Below are 16,297 nucleotides of genomic sequence, written 5' to 3'. Positions count from 1 at the left end.
CAACGGCTGCCAGCGTAGAAAACATTTCTGTAACTCTGGAGCTGCCTTCAGATCTAGCTGCAGAGCCTCCTAGGAAACAAATCAGAATGACCCGCTCTGTCAGCCCTGGCCAGAGCCTCGAAACCAAGCCTGCCCTCCCCCTGTACCCAAGCTTGAGCATGAAGTCAACGGCAGGCAACAGCCCCTAGCCCAGCCTTTTCCCCAGGCTGGCCTCTCCCTGCTTTCTCCACCGCTGCCCTTCGCTTCCCTTGCCTGTCTGGGCCCCTTGATAAGGCTGCCCCCAGCGCTCTGCTGCCTCTGGGTTCCTCCTAATGGCTTCCGACCGCTCCCACCAGCCCCACCACCCAGAAGCCTCACCAGCTGGGTGGGCTAAAGACTCCACCCCACAGGAGGTGGCAGTTTAAGTTAGCTACAGATACCATAATACTTTTTTTTTATTTGAAAACAAAAAACAAAAGCAACTCAATCTGGAAAAGCAAACAAAGTCAGATAGATCTGAAACTTTTCCAAGCCAAACAGAAAAAACAAATGTGCTGTTCTGGATTATTTCCATGGGATGGGAAATTGAGATCTTACAAAGGGTGTCGTTGTTATTGGGTGCTGTCGAGTCCATTCCAACTCACAGTGACCCCTGTGACCGAGCAGAGCTGCCCCACAGCATTTCTAGGCTGTATTTGTCACGGAAGCAGATCACCAAGTCTTTATCCTGAAGAGCAGGCGGGTGGGGTTGAACTGCCAACCTTTTGGTTAGCTGCCCAGTGCTTAATCATTGTACCACCAGGGCTCCTTAAAGGGTATAGCCAAAAAAAAAAAAAAAAAATTTCCTAGCAACCCTATAGGACAGAGTAGAACTGCCCCATAGGGTTTCCAAGGAACAGGTGGTAGATTTGAACTGCTGACCTTATGCTTTGCACCCAAGCTCTTAACCACTGCACCACCAGGACTCCTTAAAGGGTAGAGCAGTGACACAATAAATGATAGAATACTTGTTATGATTAGAGTATGGGAAACAGGCTCAGGGTCTTCCTGAGTGCTTGACAAAAAGTTGTGACTTAGGTTTAAGGTAGCCTGAGCGTCACACTTTATTCTGGTCACACCATCTCAGCTCCTGGTCCCTAATATTGGCTAAGGGACTTAAGCTAGTACTGTGAATGTCCCCATGGCCTATGGGGGCTCACTAGGCCAGTGGTTCTCAAGGTGTGGGCCCCAGACCAGCACCACCAGCATCACCTGGGGGTTGTCAGAAGTGTAAGTTCCTGGCCCCTCAGACTACTAGGGGTTTCTCAGAACCATTTACAGAGTTCGTCAGAACAAAGATTGCTGGGTCCCAGCTTCAACCCCCAAAACCAAACCCACTGCCGTCAAGTCGATTCTGACTCATAGTGACCCTATAGGGCAGAGTAGAACTGTCCCATAGGGTTTCCTGTAAATCTTTTTCTTCCACCGAGCAGCTGGTATGTTCGAACTGCCAGTCTTTTGGTTAGCAGCCTGGCGCTTAACCACTGCACCATCTAACCACTGCACCATCGGGGCTCAGGCCCCACCTCCAGGGCTGGTAAATCAGGAGGTCTGCAGTGTGGGGCCCAGAATTTGCATTTCTAACAAGCTCCCAGGTGACGACAATGGGTCCAGCGGAAGGGTGGTGGGAGGCTACAGGACCCCCCCCCCACCACCTCCCAATACACAAAAAAGCTAGCCTAGAAGCCATTCTGAACCCCCAGGGGCCGAACAAGTGTTACGCACACTGGGAGCTGACCAACTTTAAAGAAGAGCAGAGATGGCCTTGAAAGGGGCGGAAAGACCTCCCTTTAGGGAATTTCACGCCCAAAGCCTAAAAGCACATGACCTTTTTCACCTTTCCCTTCCAGCCACAGGGCAGAATGTGATTTTAGCCCTGGCCACCAGTCGTCCGCCCCACACTGGTGAGGTGTCAACAGCCGGCTGGCAGACAGCATGACTCAAATCACCACTGCACGGTAATCGCCGGGGCGTGTTTCAGACACCTGAGCCGGGGCTGTACCCTCGGAGGTTGACTTAATTTGACAGAGAGGCCTCAGGGGATTCACCTGTGCAGGCAGCGCTGGGAGCCCCAGTTGGACTCCAGGTTCTAGTTAGCTCACCTCAGCACTCTTGAACTTCACAAGTCAGTAAACACAGGCCAGCCCGGGGCTCCACACCCAGGCCAGCAGAGAGACGATTCCCTGAGGGGAGAGTCTTATTTTTTTGACGGTAATCAGTGTTTCAATACCCTTTCCTCCTCCCCTCACCCCACTGCTCCCAATGCCTAGTTGGGTTAGATTAAAAACAGAAAGATCTTTGACTTGTACAGAAAACAGGAAATAACTCACCACGACAGAAGCCAGAAGCCAGGTAAAAAAGGAACCCAGATGTGCGAAAGATACAATCTATAAAGTATTGGTCTAAAGATTAAAATGTCAGCCATCAAAAACAACCCCAATGAAGTATTACCTTTAAGCCACAAGCCTCCCCTATGCGTTCAGAATTCTGATGCTCAGAATTAAATCACCAGGTTACTAGGGGGTGGAGGACTCAGTGAATCTGGAGCCCCTATAAAATGGGACCACAGGACCCGGGGGCACAAAGAAGGTAAGCCCAGCTGGCTGCTGTGACATGGGTGAGTCAAGGCTGCATCTTGTAGGCTACCTGGACACCGGGTGCCGAGGGCAACATGAGGTGCCAGGCCCGTGGGGGGTGAGGAAGGTGCCAATTTTATACTGGTTCCAAGGGTGGGGAGGGAAGCGCAGGTGCCCCCCCAAAATCCTCTGTTTTGCGGCCGATCTCCCCAGTCTTGACTTATTCCTCAAGTCCAGCCCCTAAATTCATGGTTCCTAAGCTCTGCTGCACATTAGAACTACCTTGTCAGCTGCCATGGAGGCAGCCCCAACCCATGGCCACCTTATTCACAATGGACTGACTGAAATGCTGCCTGGTCCTGCTCCATCCCCAGGATCGGTTGCTGATTGGAACTTTGTGATCCCTAGGGTTTCACTGGCTGATTTTCAGATGTAGATTGCCAGGCCTTTCTTCCTAGTCTGTCTGAGTCTGGAAGCTCCGCTGAAACCTGCTCAGCAGCATAGCAACACGGAAGGCCCCACTGTCAGGTGGATGGTGGCTGTGCACAAGGTGCATTGGTTGGGACTTGACCCCAGGCCTCCTGCACACAAGGCGCAAATTCCACCACTGAACCACTAATGTCCCCTTAGAACCACCTCAGGACTTTTTAAAAACTCCCAACGCCCAGGTCCCATCCCTGACAAATGAAATGAGAATGTTAGGGTGGGAGCCAGGCGGCGGTATTCTGAAAAGATTTCCCCACGTGATTCCAAGGGGCAATGAAGTTTGGCAGCCACTACCCAAAGGCCACAACAACAACAACAAAACACCAAACCCACTGCCGCAGAGTTGGTTCCAACTCATAGTTGAGTTGGAACTCATAGCGACCCTACAGGACAGAGAAGAACTGCCCCATAGAGTTTCCAAGAAGCATGTGGCGGGTTTGAACTGCCAACCTCTTGGTTAGCAGCCGTAGCACTTAACCACTACGCCACCAGGGTTTCCGGGCCACAACAGGACTGAGGAAACGCGTAGGAAGTGAGAGAGTGAAGGGTCAGAGGTGGGGATGAGGTTGCCACATTCTTCATGACGCAGAGAAAGTGCGTCACACAAGCCTCCTCTCCTCTCCCGTGGCCTTGTTCAGTCTTACACTTCCCAACACAAATCCCTCCGGAATTTGAAAACATTAAAATAGAGAAGAAGATTAGCTGGTCAACTGCGTTTGAGTGGTCCTTTAGTGAAAGAGGAAGTGGTAGATGCCTCCAGAAGATTCTACACTGTCTGTGATGCAGCATATGTGCTCAATAAATATTTGTTAATTAGATGATTAAGAGTGCCAAGGGTTTCCTGCCTTGTGATTCCGTCATATAAGGCAACAGATACGTCCTCGTAGCCCTTAAGACAGCCATGCCTCTTAAACTCACGCTCACTCCGCATTAGCGAATCTGCTTCTCTTTTTCTCCCTCACCCCAAGTCAAATGAAACCTCGCGTTAGCAATCTGCCAGAAGTGACCCCCAGCTACTGCCTATAAGTGTGGTTTCTATATCCCTACAGCAGAATTCTTTGGGGTGACGGCTGAAAGGCAGATTCCCGAATACCAACGCACAACTACGGAAGAACCAGAATTTCTGATGAGTGCACTAGGGATGGAAACCCTGGTGGCATAACGGTTAATAAGCTCTCCCAGGTGATTCATGTGCACATCAAATTCTGAGAACTACTGCTCCACAGCTGGCTGACTATACCCTAAGGCTGATCCATTAGGGTGTGGGAAAAAAATATTAGAACTTCTCTCTCTCTACACACACACACACACACACACACACACACACATATATATATATATATGGAAACCCTGGTGGCGTAGTGGTTAAGTGCTGTGGGTGCCAACCAAAAGGTTGGCAGTTTGAACCCACCAGCTGCTCCTTAGAAACCGCGTGGGGCAGCTCCACTCTGTCCTATAGGGTCGCTATGAGTCGGAATTAACTCGACGGCAACAGGTTTGGTTTTATATATAGACATATATATGTATGTACATATACATATAAAGTAAAAAACTAGGCCTTGCTAATAATTGACAAAGGAGCCCTGGTGGCACAATGACTAAGCGTTCGGCTGCTAAAGGTCTAAGTTCAACAATTCAAACCCCAGAGAAAAGACCTGGCGATCTGCTCCTGTAAAGATTACAGACTAAGAAACCCTGTGGGGCCATTCTACTGTGTCTTGTAGATAAGTTCATTATGAGTTGGAATTGACACAAGGGCACACAAAAACAACAAATAATTGACACAACAGCCACAACAATGGGCTCAGACATACCAATGACCGTGAAGACAGCACAGGACTGGGCATCGTTCCTTTCTGTTATATGTAAGGTTGCCACGAGTTGGAGCAACGATATTCAAAATACAAGTTAAGAGTTGTATGTTACAGAATTTATAAATAAACACACACACATTGGGAGGACCTGCTCAAAACGCTCTTCAATGACAGGGATCAAGATGTTTGGAAGCCACCACACTGGATGACTTCTCTTAACCTAACGTCTGAGTTGGTCTGAAATGTATTAAAATCTCTTCACTCTATGGGAAAGTTAACAGATCATGAAACGGGGCTCTACTCTCTCCTCCCAACCTGAGTATAGCTCCCCTGCTCCAACTTGGTTAAATTGATTTCTCACTGGCCTGAAATCCTAGAACCTTCTGGATTCTTTTACTCCCTTCCCATGCCTGTCTTGGGGCCTTTGTCTATTCCAATGTAGCCTGTAAGTAAAGATCACAGATAAACCGGTTGCCAGCGATTCCAACCTGTGGCAAACCCACGTCCTTCAGAGTAGAACTGTGCTCCATAGGGTTTTCAATGGCTGTGATCTTTCGAAAGTAGGTGCCTGAGTAGACCAATCACCAACCTTCTGCGCTTAACTACTTGCGCCACCCAAAGATCAAAGATCCCCGTTTAGGTGATCAGGACCAGTAAGTAAATTAGAACCATTCTGTGGAAGGAAAACAAATCTATACTTCTGTCGAATGTTTCATTTTGCTGTCTCTACATGATGTAAAAAGCAGAAAATATTTGTTATGGGATGTTTACATGTCACCATTTAAGTTTCATCATGGACCACGGCATCACATATACTATCAACCTGTGTCTTCGCTTAATTTCTGCAGAAACCACAGAGATTAGAAGTCAAATTTGATCAAATTAAAAGGAAGCAAATTTGAGAAGAAAGTAAAATTTCCCAGGTGATGTCTATGATGCCATATGCCTTTCAGTACAGCTCAAGGGCACTGCGGTTAGTAACGGAGTGAACGTCCAGCAAGCCGCCTCCTAGACAAATACACTCGAACAAAATGTTGCACGCAAAAGTAAAATGTCGATCCAAAAACATTATGAAAGTGTGAAAGAAGCCAGGCACAAAAGGCCACATTTTGTGTTTCCATTTTTAGGACACCTCCAGAATATGCAAATTTATAGAGACAGAAACCAAAGCTATTGCCACTGAGTCGATTCCAACTCATGGTGACCCTATGTGTTCCAGAGGAAAACTGCCCTCCATAGGGTTTTCAATGGCTGCTTTTTCTGAAGTAGATTGCCAGGCCTTTCTTCCAAGCCACCTTTCAGTGGATTCGAACTGCCAAAGCTGAGTGCTTAACCATCTGTACCACCCAAGGACTCCAAAAGGCACTTATTTACATGTATATTCTTGGCAGCATGGTTTATTATAGACAAAAATGGGAAATAACTCAAATGTCCATTGAGGGAATAGATAAACTGTGGTATAAATCATGGGATAAAATACTATACTACTATGAAAATGAATGAACTAGATCTTTATGTACCCATGTGACTAGATCTCAAAAATAAAACATTGAACTGGGAAGCCAGCACAACTTGTACAAGGCAAGGGCATGGAAGCTCCATAGACACATCCAAACTCCCTGAGGGACCGAATTACTGGTCTAAAGGCTATGGGGCCCACGGTCTCAGGAACATCTAACTTAATTGGCATAACATAGTTTATAAAGAAAATGTTCTACATTCTACTTTGGTGAGTAGTGTCTAGGGTCTTAAAAGCCTGTGAACAGCCATCTAAGGTACTCTGCTGGTCTCACCCCTTTGGGAGCAAGGGAGAATGAAGAACACTAAAGACACAAGGGAAAGATTAGTTCAAAGGACTGGTGGACCACAACTACCACAGCCTCCACCAGACTGAGTCCAGTACAACTAAATAGTGCCTGGCTTAATGCTCTGACAGGGATCAAAATAGAGCATCCCAGACAGAGCTGGAGAAAAATGTAGAACAAAATTCTAACTCACAAAAAAAGACCGGACTTACTGGCCTGACAACAGACTGGAGAAATCCCAAGAGTATGGCCTCTGGACACTCTTTCAGATCAGTAATGAAGTCACTCCTGAGGTTCAACCCTCAGCCAAAGATTAGACAGGCCCATAAAACAAAACGAGACTAAAGGGGCACACCAGCCCAGGGGCAAGGACTAGAAGGCAGAGGGGACAGAAAAGTTGGTAATAGGGAACCGAAGGTCGAGAAGGGAGAGAGTTGACATGTCGTGGGGTTGTTAACCAATGTCATAAAACAATATGTGTACTAACTGTTTAAAAGGAAACTAGTTTGTTCTTTAAATGTTCATCTAAAGTATAATAAAAAAAAAACTGAAATAAAACTTTGAGTAAAAATTCTAAAACACAAAAAACAATCCTACATTTTGTGACTGGATACAAATATGTACCAAACCCAAAATCAAATCCATTGCTGTGGAATCAAAAGAACTGTCCATAGGGTTTCCAAGGCTATAATCTTTGTGGAAGCAGACTGGCACATCTTTCTCCCTCAGAGAGGCTGGTGGGTTCAAACCACGAACCTTTGGGTTAACGATCAAGTGCTTTAACCACTGTACCATCAAGGCTCCTTTACAAATACATAGGTGGGGGAAATAGAAAAACACAGATGAGAAGGATACACACCAAAATCAGATTGAGGCTCCTTCTGGGGAGGAAAGGGAATGACTGGGTAAGGGGGAGGGAGGAAGAGGACCTTACTTACATGCTTGTTATGTTTTTATTTTATTCTAAAAGATACAAAGCAAAAATGAAAAATATAAACATTTATTCATTCTGAGAGGTGAAGTACTCTGATGCTTGTGACATTAGTCTTTGCACTTTTTGATATTTTTCTCAATTTATAAAAATGTCAGCTATTCTTCTTGCCACCTTCCCTCCACCACCCTGAGTTTCAATTAACCAGAAGGGAAAGATATACAAACAGGAAGGAGCCCAGAGGAAACACCCACATTGGCAGAAACCACAAAGCAAGTTGAAGACACTCAGCCTACTTTAAAAAGACAAAAAGAAGTTATGCTTGCAAAAAAGTAACTTGCATTAAAGGAAGATCACACTTTCTACAGCTACTTGACAACTCAAATACTGGTTAAGCAGACATGCAGGTCTGAGCTCAAACACCAATGGCCAGCTACCAGCTACGTGACCTTCTACTAAGTGTCTAAATATCTCTAGGCCTGAGTTTCTGAACATTAAAACGGGGTTTATAATACCTATTTCAGGAGCTGTGATAAACACTGCCAAGTACTTATCATAGTATTTGCTATATGGTTATTTGATCAAAAAGTGGTAGTTATTGTCTGTGCAAGAACTAGGCTTAGAGCTCCGTACGTGGGCACACATTTCAGCAGAGCAAATAGAAAGATCAGAACTGATGCACCAAGACAAATAGTTACCTAACACTGAAGCATGCCCTGTTCTCAACTAAAATTTATAGCTAAAAGCAACGCAAGACAAAAGAAGGGAACCACGGAATAGATGGAGTTCCTGGGTGGTGCAAATAGTTAACGCGCTCAGGCTGGAGGTTCAAGTTCAGCCAGAGGTGCCTTGGAATAAAGGCCTGGCAATCTGTAGCAAAAAAATCAGCCATTGAAAACCCTATGGAGCACAGTTCTACTCTGACACACATGGCGTTACAATGAGTCAGAGTCGACTCAATAGTAACTGTTTAAAAAAAAAAAAAAGGATAAGAGAAATCCCATCCATAAATACTAGCGCTGTAGTAAAATGTTTTAAGTCTGGCAAAAGGCATGCCCTCATCATGTGAACAGAGAAGTTTCCTGCCTGAAAGGCAATCTAAATCTGGGTATCAAATAGGTCAATAGATCCCATTAACCAGCAACCCACAAAGTCAGTCCTTACATTCCCATGTGTTCAGGCTGTGTTTTATAAGTTGCTACGGAGGGGAGAATATTTTAAAACATGCTTGGAAAAACACATTTTCTATGCTCTGAGGCAAAAAAAAAAAAAAATTTCCCAGAGGTCCCCAATGAGAAAACTATATACATTAATGAATTAAAAAACTGTAATTTTCAAGCTCAAAACTGATGTAAAATAAAAAATATGACTAGATCAATAAATGTAAGAAATAAAAATTAATCACTCTACTTTAAAAAAAAGAAATGACTGTAATGAATTCCCTGGAGAGTCCACCCAAGCTTGCATAGACAAATGATACCTATATTACATACAAAAAAAAAAAAACAAACCCATTGCCATGGAGTCAATTCTGACTCATAGTGAGTCTATAGGACAAAGCAGAACTGCCCCACAGGGTTTCCAAGGAGCGGCTGGTAGATTCGACCTGCTCACCTTTTGGTTGGCACCACTAGGGCTCCAGGCATTATATATACTCTTATAAAATAAAGTTCAATCTAACAACCCAATTTATGAGTTAAAAATGGTTTTTATGTTTCAAACTAGGCCAAAAAAAAACTCACCATAATAAAATTCATACAACAAAAATGAAAATGTCTATAGATACTGTGTGTAACAAATAGAAATAATGTTTCTAAACATACTGTATATCTAACATACTGAAACAATGACCAGTTATGTCTGTGTAGATTTTTTCTTAAAAACGCAAATCTGGATATTAGATGATGTTAAAACAGTAATTTTTTAAAAAGCAATAATTGTACTAGGGTTATGTTAATAAATATAGTCCTTATCTTTTGTTGTTGTTGTTTGTTGCCATCAAGTCTATTCCAGCTCACAGAGACCCCAGGTGTGAAGAGTAGAACTGCTCCATAAGGTTTTCAATGCTGTGGCCTTTCCGAAGCAGAGGTGCCTCTAAGTGAGCTCGATCCACCAACCTTTTGGTGCCAACCTTTTGGCTAGTGGTAGAGCACTTAGCCATTTGGGCCACCCAGGGTCTCCTCCTTGTCTTTTAGAAGTGCTTACTAAAGTATTCACAAATGAGGCGATTTCTGACAATTGCCTTAAAACAATCTATAGTAGTTGGGAGCAGATACGGGCAGAGAAGAATAAACAAAACAAAATTGGCCATATTCTGAGAACTGTTAAAGCCAAATGATGGGTACACAGGGGGTCATCATTCTCTTCTCTCTACTTTTGTATATGTTGAAAAACACCCGTAGTAAAAAATCAGAAGATTGAAAAATATATTTAAAACAAAAAGACAACATTAGTTGGTAAAGAATTTTTAGTCATTCACCTTAAAAACAGAAAAACAAAGCCTCCCAATATGGTTATTCAGTATAGTGCTAGAATGTTCCCTCTGCTACGCTCTCCTCCTTAGTATTTCCTTCCCTTTCCGGACTGAGATGACTCCCTCTATAAACGTAACTTCCAGCATCTCAGAAACAGACTTCCAAATTGTTGACTCACAGCATGCTAAATTCTGAGTTTTTAAAAAGGGAAGGATACTCAAGCACTTTTTTTTTTTTTTTAGAGTGAGCAGAAAGGTTTTTTGCTCTCAATAAATACATTTTTGAAAATATCTCCTCCATCTTTTATCTAAAGCATCTATCTTCTGTACATTTTATTACACATATTTGGCGGTACACGATCTAAAGGTTTTTGTTAACAGGAAGTTCGTGAGCAAAGTTTGATGACCACCATTTTGGACACTGGGACACCACTTAAGGTGTTTATGGAAGAGCCAAGAAAGAAAAACACTAATCAGGAAAAAATAATTGAGCAGAAAAACATAGGGTTAGATTAGATGAGGGAATCGACTGTAGCCAAAAGAGCCTTTTGATTACTTCAACGGCGCCTTCATTCAGAAGCAAGATGGGTATCGGAGACTTCCGAAGGAGGAGAAAAGGTTTAGATCGGGTGGAGGGGATTGTGGAAGACCCTGCCTGGAGTAAAGACGATGAGTTTGATCAGAGTATTGGCAGGGTGCTCAGGAACAGCTATTCCACGACCCTGGGAGATGCGGAGCCTGGACGGGGTAGAAAGGCCTGCACAGTGGGTCTATGTTTGGAAGCCATCTTCGTAGACAAAACCGCTAACCCAAGGGAGTGAGCGCTCTTAGGAAGAAACCTTCAAGACCTCTAGATCAAAAGACTTACCCCAACCTTGGGGCACAGCTGTTGTTATAAGGCATAAAAGACCATGTGGAACCAGAAGCAGCTACGTAAGAGGTAACCCGCACTGTTTCAAAAGACCAGTTTAAGACAGTGGTCCCAAAAGGGAGTGGTCAACGGTGGGGACAGACACTACTCAGAGACGAGGGCGAAGGGACGCCAGAAGACGACGCTACATCATCGGTAACCTCGAAGGGGGCCACTCCGGTCAGCAGGTGGGGACCGGCCCCAGATTTCATAAAAGTGATCACAGGGGGTTGGAGGGGCTGAGACTGGAGGGCCAAGCAGAGACCCGAAGGGAGCGGCGGTGGAGAGGGATGGGGGTGCGTGGCGCGGCTGGGGTGCTGGGAAGACCGTCACACGTCTAGGGAAAGACTTGAGATTTTAGGGAGTAGAGGCATTTTCCTTTCTTCCCAAAACCGCCTTCAACTTCCCCAGGCCCTGCCTGGCCCAGAAAGCACTTTATTCTTAGCGGAGGGGAGGGGGGGCTAAGCGCACTCCACCTGGGCAATATCGCGTTGGCCCTATTGGAGGCAAAGACTGGAGGCACTCGCGGGAAGGGATCGGCAAGAGCGGGTGCGCGGCCAGAGCAGAAATGCTCCTAGGCGAGCAGAGAAGAAAGGGGCTGGTGGAACAGACTGTCGGGGTGCAGAATCCCGGCGAGGGCGCGCCCCTCGTGGAACAGCGGCCCGTCTTTCTCCCCCACCTTAGGACACTCACCGCTGCGACTGCGAATAGTTGCACCGGCCCAGCAGGTTGAGCTTGCAGAGGTGCAGGTTTTCGCAGGGTCTCTGGCAGAACTTGCGACGGCAGACCCGGGCTCGAGTGGTGGCCACCACCCACCGGCTACCCTCGGTCTCCTGGACCACGAAGCGGTCGGGCCCGGCCGCTTGCAGCACCTCGCAGAGCTGCTCCTCAGATAGCGCGATCTCGCGGAGCAGCGCGTCCAGAGCCATGCGGCCCTTGTGGGCGCACAGGATCTTGGTGATGAAGCAGCACACCTCCGGGTCGGCCATGGCCACGCCGTTGCCGCTTGGCGGCCGGAGCCTTGCAGACACTGAGCGCAACTGACCGCGCTTGCTCCCGGAGAATCGAAACCTACAAGTCGCCCTCCTGGCGCGCGGGGCGGGGCGCCCCTCCCCCGGGCTCAGCGCTTTCGGTTTCCAACTCGGCTCTTGGGTGGAGGCCGGATACCACCGCCTGGGTCGTTGTGTAAAAGTCGAAGGCGATGGCCACCGAATGGCAAGCAAGTGACCAAGCGCGGGAAAGCCTGCGTAGACGCAGCGCCTGCCCGGCGGCCTCTCTCGAGTCTGGGCTTGGCGAGGATGATCACTACGAGGCTTGTCAGGACAGAAGAGAAACTGAAAATGAGCTCGGGGATTTTTATGTGCCAGTGGTGAATGACGCGGGTCTTGGTTCCTCTCGCTCCCCACCCCACTCACTCATCCCGGAACGAGCAAACCCTGGTGAGAGCAAACCGTGGTGAGCGCCTCCTCCGAGCCCGGCGCGCTGACTCCGGAATTGTAGCGAATCTGCAGGACAGCTCCACGGGTTGGTTGTTACTACCCTCCCTCTGTAATTGAGGAAGTAACTTGCACAAATACGCACTGCCATCAAGCCGGAGCTCGGGGATTCCCCATATCTCCCCCCAGTCCCCAGACCGTGGTCTGCCTGGTCTAGGAGCCATGTGTACTTTCCCTCAAACCACCGTGCGCCCTTAAAGAACACCGACTGTTCTCCCTTTCCCTCTGTTTTGCCTTCTTACAAACGTTTAGAAGAACCACTTCTTGATCCCGTCTTTCTTGATTGTAATTGCTAACAGCAGGGCCCCAGACCCGACTTAATCCCCCTGATAGAAAGAAGTCATAGGCAGGCACGCTTAGACATACCCCAAGGCTTCAGATCTGCCCCTCTCTTTAGGTATTTGGACATAGGCCCTCCTCTCTACCCTCCACCAATGAATGGTTCATTGATCAGACAAGAAATAGACCTTTAAAAAACACAGTAGAATTTGGTTGCCATATTAGAAATTCTTCTGAATCACAAATTGAAATTCTCTTCCGTTTGGTAATTGGGGTAAATGGACAGTGTCTCTCAAGAATAGAGTACTTTGGTGCAAAAACCATCCAGACATGGGGCCCAGTAGGAGTGAGGAATCTGTCTTCTGACTTCCTGGTTCTTCTGGCTACTGCTTCCACACTTGTCCTTTAATCCCCTTGGCCTTATATGTGGTCTGAGAGGTTCCCAGGGATGTGGGCTTTCACTACCAAATCAATAAAGTTGAACATACTTATTGAGTATCTTCCATGTGGACTTTACATTAGTTCGTCATTCTGAACATACAGAAATTTAAGAAATAGTCCCTGCCACTAGAGTTTGTGTTTGGGAAAACATTAAAATATAAGGGAATCAGGGACTAAATACTGCCATGGATATATAGAAGATCAGCGAATGAAGAGTCCAGTTTGGCTAGAGTGGTTGGGAATAAAGATACAAAATCCTCCTCAATTTGAAACCACACAGAACTAAGTAAGGAGGGTGGGAAGGCAAAAAAAAAAAAAAAGACAGACAGACATTTGGGGGAACTTTGAAATATGTGCTGTGGCAGTCTGAGTTCTCCAGGAAGCAGATACTGAGGTGAAGTTAGGAGGGCAAAAGATTTACAAGGTGGAATCCCTAGGTGACGCGAACAGTTAAGCACTCCACTGCTAGCTGAAAGATTGGAGGCTCAAACCCACCAGAGGTGCCTCAGGAGAAATGCCTGGCCATCTGCTTCCAGAAAGTCACAGCCTGGAAAGCCCTGTGGAGCAGTTATAGTCTGCACCATGAGTCAGCGTCAACTCGACAGCAGCTACCACCACCTCCTGCAAAAAAAAGAAAGCAGAACTGGCCCGTGGGCTTTGTCACGCTCCACAGGAGACCTGACGAAGTCTCCGCCTGTCCAGCCCGAGAGCTGGGAGCAGAAGTCTGATCTTGTGCAGAAGTGGCGAGGGCCTTGTTCCACGGCTCTGCTCAGTCATGGCAGAGGCCACTGGAGAAAACCGCGACTTCAGTTTGAATGATGGGCTGGATCTACGGAGTTAAAACTGAAAGCTGTCAGCTAAACACACTCCTGCCACTGGGCAGCAAGCTCTGCCTCAGAGGCGAATCCGAGTGATACGCTGGCTCCCTGGTGTCCACCCTGTGTACCACGCGGATCTGTTTCTCCATCTGTGTGCAAGGAAAAGCTCCTTCAGGGCTCAGATGGGCCTCTCTTCCTGAGAGGAAAACTTAAAAGAGAACTCTAGCCCTTTCACTCTGATTTTCCGAGGCCAGAGCTGGTCCTCATCATATCCCTCCTCCACTATCCATTCTAATACCCCTCACCCTCAGCTACCACCCCAGCTGATCACAGCAGCTACCTGGTTGTTTTTAGTTGCCATGGAGTCGATTTGACTCATGTTGTTCTTGTTAGGTGCCTTGGAACTTGTTACGACTCATAGTGACCCTGTGCACAACGGAACGGAACACTGCCTGGTCCTGTGCCATCCTCACAGTTGTTGCTATGCTTGAGCCCATTGTTGCAGCCGCTATGTCAATCCATCTTGTTGAGGGTTTTCCTCTTTTTTGCTGACCCTCTACTTTACCAAGCATATGTCCTTCTCCAGGGACTGGTCCCTCCTGATAACATGTCCAAAGTATGTGAGACGTGGTCTCACCATCCTTGCTTCTAAGGAGCATTCCAGTTGTACTTCTTCCAAGACAGATTTGTTCCTTCTTTTGGCATGGTATATTCATTATTCTTTGCCAACACCACAATTCAAAGGTGTCAATTCTTCAGTCTTCCTTATTCATTGCCCAGCTTTCGCATGTGTATGAGGCGATTGAAAACACGATGGCTTGAGTCAGGCACACCTTAGCCCTCACGGGGACATCTTTGCTTTTCAACCTTTGAAGAGGTCTTTTGCAGCCAACTTGCCCAATGCAATGCGTCTTTTGATTTCTTGGCTGCTGCTTCCATGGGTGTTGATTGTGGATCCAAGTAAAATGAAATCCTTGGCAACCTCAATCTTTTCTCCGTTTATCATGATGTTGCTTTATTGGTCCAGTTGTGAGGATTTTTGTTTTCTTATGTTGAGATGTAATCCAAACTGAAGGCTGTGGTCTTTGATCTTCATCAGTAAGTACTTCATGTCCTCTTCACTTTCAGCAAGAAAGGTTGTGTCATCTACATAACACAGATTGTTAATGACCCCTATGTACAGAGTAGAACCGTGCTCCATAGGTTTTCAAGGTTATAACCTTTTAGGACAGGTCACCAGGCCTGTCTTTTGAGGCATCTCTGGTGGGTTCAAACTGCTTTTGACTAGTAGTCCAGTACTTCACCATTTGCACCATCCGGGCACTCCGGTTACCTGTTTGGGAACACCAAATATCGCATTTCTGAGGGCTCTGAGTACCTGGTCACCACTTCGTTCTCAGGCCAGTGTTGGTGCTTTTGCCATTCATAGCCACAGCTGGGCAAAGGGGTACCAAGCAACACCAAATAGGTCTTCAGAGCATCGCACTTATTCCTCCCCGCCCCCATTATATAACATCAGTCCTACTTTCTCCTGCTGGCAAGGGTCAATTACCTTCAATAAGACGGCAATTCCTTTCCTTACCTGCTAGTCTCTGATTCAAGGCATATGCCACATCCTGGAGAGGTGTCATCATTGCAGTGTATGGACTCCAAGATGGTATTTCAGCTGCTTCTTCAACTAGTTGTTCCAATTGTTACTATCCAGTGGCTTCTGGGTGGTATATGTGATACATCTACTGGATCTCACGTTCATGGTCCCACACCCCCACTTCCTTTGCCATGAAGTAAGTCACCTGGTCAGATGCTGTTATGTGGGATTCCATGTCTGTGACTCAGGCAGTCTTTAAGTCCCTAGAGATTGGTGCTACTGAGGCCCCATGGGCAGGAAAGCAAAACTCATATCCAGAATAAGTATCTGTTTATGTGAGAGCAAACCCCTGCTCCTTCCAGGCCCAAAGACCCAATGTAGTCTACTTGTTACTTGTGTCCTTAAGGAATAGAGCTCAGCGTTTGGTCTCCGTGGCTGGCAGAATGGACCTTCAGAGGTGGCAGTAGCTATCTTTGCTTTGGTAAGTGGCAGACCATGCTAGCATGATTCATGCAGAGCCTCCATTTCTGCCGCCGTGGCCACTTTGTTCTTGTACCCGTTGTGCAGCAGTGGGGAAGAGGGACCCTGTCAAAGCTGAGCAACATTAACCAGCCCAATCATGTGGTCTGGCTGGTGCCTCTTCTGTAACAGAGGCTTACTAG

At 46.6% G+C, this 16,297-nt stretch overlaps 1 protein-coding gene across 2 annotated transcripts in view; it reads right to left on the bottom strand.

Annotated features, from left to right (window-relative positions):
• ZC3HAV1 (zinc finger CCCH-type containing, antiviral 1) overlaps positions 1–12,526 on the bottom strand; it is a 56,939-nt gene extending 44,413 nt beyond the window's left edge. Inside the window, exon 1 of one of the 2 annotated variants that reach the window (XM_049893443.1) lies at positions 11,707–12,526. In XM_049893443.1, coding sequence (XP_049749400.1) covers positions 11,707–12,002 — 296 coding nt within the window. In that variant the 5' untranslated portion in view covers positions 12,003–12,526. The remainder of the gene's footprint in view (positions 1–11,706) is intronic. The other variant, XM_049893444.1, reaches the window with a different exon arrangement.
• Between the last annotated feature and the right edge of the window lie 3,771 nt (positions 12,527–16,297).

This window comes from Elephas maximus, chromosome 8 (assembly GCF_024166365.1).
Source record: "Elephas maximus indicus isolate mEleMax1 chromosome 8, mEleMax1 primary haplotype, whole genome shotgun sequence".
Taxonomy (NCBI): Eukaryota; Metazoa; Chordata; class Mammalia; order Proboscidea; family Elephantidae; genus Elephas; species Elephas maximus.
This window is presented reverse-complemented; position numbering and strand designations above follow the sequence as displayed.